We start from the raw sequence: 5,109 nt of genomic DNA on the forward strand, positions 1-5,109 counted from the left end.
AATAGCTGAGAAAGTTGGCCAAAATAGACAGCATGTAAGTAATAACAGCCTAAAAGTTTTTTTAAAAGTCTAAATTAGCCAAAACAGCTAGCATGTCGCTGAGATATTAGCTAAACACAAAATAGCCCAAAAGATCTAATAAATGCCAAAATATTCCAAAAAGCTAGCAAAATGCCAGCTTTTAAAACTTTAAAACCGTAACTTTTTAACATAATCATGAATGATAAAAAAGCAGAAATATTATTCCAGAATAAATCAACTTAAACCTTTGAAAAAACAATTAAAAGAAGTCTACATTGATATCTACAGTGTATTTTACATGTTAATCTATAAAATTGACTGGAAAATAAAATAAAATATTCTTGACATTTTTAAATCCTCCTAATCATAAATAGAGATATTTACATACAGTACACACACATTAAATCTATTAATTACAGATATTGTCAAATAGATTTTGATTCATTGCTTTAAAAATGGAACTGTGAATTGTTTTAATCCCATCATTTTTCTGGTTTACTTCACTTTTGACATTGCTGTCATAACTCTGCTTTGGACAGATATAGAAAGTTATTTATACTTTATGAGTCCAGGTGCAGTATAACTACCATCAACTACTTTAAAGTATCAACATTTAGGACAGAAGTTAAACCTTTGGAGGACACTGGTGGATATCCAGACGTGACAGTAGAGGGCGCTGGCCCCAACCTGGAAGCTTGGCGAGATGCAGGAGTACAGATAATGTAGGCTACGTGGGACAAAGGGAAATTGAAAACATTAGAGGTTATCCAAGCCCAATATAAATACCAGCTCAAATATCTCCAACTCATCATGTTAAGACACAAAGGAAGCATTTGGAGCTCTCAGAAGATTCTTGTTTTTGTGAGGAATTAACATTATAATACACTTAAAAACTCAAAAAGTTGATTTTGTGTGATATAGGCCATTTAAGATCTTTAACAAAACAATTCCAAAGATTTGTTCTAAAACAGATGGACGTCTCCATTTTGAATGAGTTCTTACTCTGCACGATTCAAACATAAAAAACACTTCTAAAATTATATATATATAAAAACACCTTTTAAGGTACCAAACATTTGAACGTATTTGGGTTATTTAAATAGTGCATTTGTTGATTCACGGACACCACTTTTATTTCTGACTCTAATAGTTGTTTTTTTGAAGCTGCTCTGTCATGTATCTCTCTCCGTCTCAGATGCATCAGCTTCACCTGCTGGAGAACGAGTTACTGTCTGTGAGAACCGAGAACCATCACCTGGAAGAGATTCTGACCAGCCTGGTCCTCACCCAAAAGGTTCTGAATGACAAGATTGCAGAATACAACAAGGAACTCACTGTAAAGGAGGCCATGCTGTCTTCACTTCATCAAGACATCGAACAAAAGTTGTCTCAAGCCATCTCCTGCAACAACAAGATAGCTCAGATCACGGCCAACACGGAGGTGAGTCCCAGCGGGGGTGCAGCCTCTCTCAGGGGTTCTGGTGGACTTAAAACTTGGTTTGTGTGGTTCTGTAGCGCGAAGATCTGAGTCCTCTGCAAGTGAGAGTCAAGGAAGTCCAATCTCAGATTGAGACGATTGCAGCACACATCCAGGACAGGAAGCAGGTGTGGATGAAGCAGGAGAAGACCTTCCTGGAGATGGTCCAGAAGAATGAGGCCAGAGCCAGGGAGATCCGCAAGCTGCAGACGGAGCAGACGGGCCTGGAGCAGAGGAGGCTTCGCCTACAGAGTACAGACCTTTCAAAGCACTCTCACGAAACGGAAAAAACAGGCAGATTTTCTTTAATTAAGCAGAAAAACCTGTTATTTATTTATTTAACCTGTAATTATCCAGACAAGACAGATTAAGTAAACAAATCTAATTTTTAACTGTGGCCTGGTAAAAGGGTAAAAGGTACGACCTTTTGAGAACTAATAAAAGTAACAAGAGACACATACACATTCATTAAAATGATAAACTTGTTAGAATCATTGGAATTATGAAACTATTTTTTAATGACATTTTTATTTGGAAAAGAGAAATACATATTTTATGATGATAATCAACAGAAGCTGTTTAAAGTCCCCCTATGACCATTTTTAAATTAAAAAACACATTCCCAGTAGTGTTGACTTATGATTATGAAGTTTTTAACCAAAATCCAACAACCTAAATGTCTTAAAAGCCATTTTTCCTGTTGATGTGAAGCTTCAGCCTCACACAAAAATCCAGTGATGCTGATTTGACCACAGAAATGTGAACGGCGGCTCATTTGACTGCACATATGCATACATTACGATTCCTTTCAAAAGTGTTAACCCCACATTTTTGCACCAATGATAAGCGTGAAAGCTCTTATGGCTCGGCTGTGATGCTGTTAGGTCACGTGACCGTCGGCGGCCGAGAGGCGGCAGAGCAGGAGGAACAGCTGAAGTCTCTGAGGAGGGACCTGGTGAACCTCGTCTGCCTGCTGGGCCGAAACCAACACCTCCGCCAGGCTGTGGAGTACGAGAACACTCTGATGGAGGCCGACTTCATCCACGCGCTGAAGGTCTGGCCCGCCGGGTTTCACTCCGTTTCTGTGGTTTTACAATGACTTCAACGAAACGATGCTTCCAGGAAGCAGAGCGGGAGTCTATCAGCGCACAGATGACGCTTGAGGAGGCGCAGGAGGAAACCGAAGCGCTGATGAACAGTCTGCTGGAGGCGGAGTCAGTCACATCTCTACTGTGTGTTGAACTCCAGAGGAAGTTTTTTTAACAGTCTGGCTGTTTTTACACGTTGTGACCTGCAGGCGGTGTATTTTACTGTGGGGCAGAAAAACCCAGATTTTAAAAGAAACCCGTTCAGCTGTGGAGTCACTGATGAAGGATGAAGAAATCCAAAAGACCAAAGAGGACATCCACCATCTGGAGGTAAATCTGCTCAGATTCAGATTTCCAACCCTCGTCTTTCTTGTCTTTTCTTCCAAGAGTTCAGGGGAAAGTTTTCTTTGCAGCTAAATAGTTTCCTAAATGAAAACAATGGATAATGATTGACAGTTTGCTCAAGCACAACAATCACAGGCATTTCTGGTATGTTTGCAGGAGCGAAGAATCTTCTTTTTTTCTAGAACTATGGGTAGTTCTGCATTGATCAAATCGATTTGAAACGATTTAAGTTTACCAGATCAATAATCAATTCATAAAAATAGTGATCGATGTAGCACATAAAGCTAAAGTCCGCTAGCTTGAGGCTAATGTTTAATGGGATTTTCCATAGGACGGCTAATGCTAACGCTCGGTCGACCTAAACAAACATTTATGACTAAATGAACATCTTTATAAACTCACAGACAGGAATTTTACAAACTCTTTAAAGGAAATATTTTCTCAAAGTAACTATTTGTGATTTCAAATACAATGCTATAGCGCAATCGCCACCTAGTGACCAAACTGAAACGTCCTCTAGGAGAAGCAGAACAATGTTTACAATGTTAATGATCTGAACATTTTTGTTAGAACTTCTCCTTCAGAGAATCTATGTAACACTGAATGATATTAACAATCTCATTATTTCACTGATACATTTTACAGTATGTGAACGGTTTCAGATTAATATAAATATATTCAAAACATATAGTAGTAGATTATTAAAGTATTTCTAAACAAATGTGTAAACTCAAAATTAAAGAATCAATTAAAGAATCAAAAGAATAAAAAAAGATCAAACTCGAATCAATCCGGGCTTTTATGAATCGAATTGAATCGAATAATTTCTGTATATTATAATTAATACCCAGCCCTACTATCGGATGTCACCGGGGCTGGCCCCAGGGTTCATGGCGCCCTTGGCGAAACGTGATTTCTCACGCAAAAAAGAAACACTATAGTTGCCTGAAATATGTTAAAATAAGTATTTGTTTCATTTTAATTCTCAAGAATTAAATAATAATTTCTTTAAAAAAAAATCATCATAGAAATATTTTTCCAAGGAAGGGCGCAGCACATTTTAAATGAAAAAAGTGGTGTGTTAAACTAAAAAAAAAAGCAATTTGATGCCCCCTCTAGCAGATGACGCCTAGGCGGCCGCCTAGGTTGCCTATTCCCAGAGCCGGTCCTGGATATCCACTAAAATAAAAATCAGTACAGTGCAGATTGATAGGAGAAAGGATGGAATGAAGACGGTTTATTAGAAGTCACATTTATCGACAACTACTGGCGGCACTGTTGGAATGAAGACTTACTTTCCTAAACTCTGATTTGTGGAGCTTCATTTCATATCCATGTGTGCAGCTGCGAGCCACCCAGCTGAAGAAGCAGCAGGAGCGTCTGATGAGAGAAAGTGAGCTCATCGTCGACAAAAGGGAGACCCTCATCCTGCGCAGGGAGGCCATGGCCCTCGCCCCACCCAAACCCGGCACAGAGGGCGTGCTCCAGCGCTCCGTCAAAGTCCTCCGCGGCAAGTGCAAGGAAGCGCAGAAGGTACAGAGTGCACATCTGTAGACGTGTGAGGAGGATGCATTCATCTTGTGTGTCCTCAGCATCTGATGGAGCTTGAGCAAACGGTCAGAGAGCTGCAGGAGAACCAGGCCGGCCTCACCGACGCACTCGTGCAGGAGAGGCAGCAGCTCACAGAACTGATGTCCACCAGCAACATCCTGGACTCTGAGCTGGTCAACATCCAGGACACCAAAGACAGGGTACGAATCCCATCCACGTCATAACTGACCACTTCCACTGAAAGTTCATCTGGAATAAAAAAGATGTGAAATTTTCACTAAAGGTGCAGTAAGTAAGAAAATCTGGACAAACAATTCTGCAGGAAACACAGTAGCAGGTGTTGTTTATTAACCTCCTTTAATCATCGTGACACCGTGGGGTGTTAACACCAGCTCGTCTCCTTTTTTGACACTTTAGATCTTTAAAGTTGTAAATTTCAGCTTTTAGATACTTAAAAAAATCTTTTTTTGTTTGTTTTTTGCAGCCGACATGTTTAGCCAAAATGTGGATTTAGGTAAAAACAGGTCGAATTAACTCTCCCATGACAACAGAAAAGCATGGGGGTGGAAGACTAATGATCTGTTTTATATAATTAATAATAATAACAATAACAACAATACATTTTAT

At 39.5% G+C, this 5,109-nt stretch overlaps 1 protein-coding gene across 1 annotated transcript in view; it reads left to right on the top strand.

Moving 5' to 3' along the window:
• The window catches only part of ccdc40 (coiled-coil domain containing 40), a gene marked incomplete at its 3' end in the record, with an annotated part of 12,751 nt that extends 8,069 nt beyond the window's left edge, over positions 1 to 4,682 (top strand). Inside the window, 7 exon segments of the mRNA XM_024289473.1 lie at positions 1,217 to 1,462; positions 1,537 to 1,750; positions 2,383 to 2,552; positions 2,621 to 2,712; positions 2,796 to 2,916; positions 4,276 to 4,464; positions 4,524 to 4,682. Coding sequence (XP_024145241.1) covers positions 1,217 to 1,462; positions 1,537 to 1,750; positions 2,383 to 2,552; positions 2,621 to 2,712; positions 2,796 to 2,916; positions 4,276 to 4,464; positions 4,524 to 4,682 — 1,191 coding nt within the window.
• Between the last annotated feature and the right edge of the window lie 427 nt (positions 4,683 to 5,109).

This window comes from Oryzias melastigma, linkage group LG1 (genome assembly GCF_002922805.2).
Source record: "Oryzias melastigma strain HK-1 linkage group LG1, ASM292280v2, whole genome shotgun sequence".
NCBI lineage: Eukaryota > Metazoa > Chordata > Actinopteri > Beloniformes > Adrianichthyidae > Oryzias > Oryzias melastigma.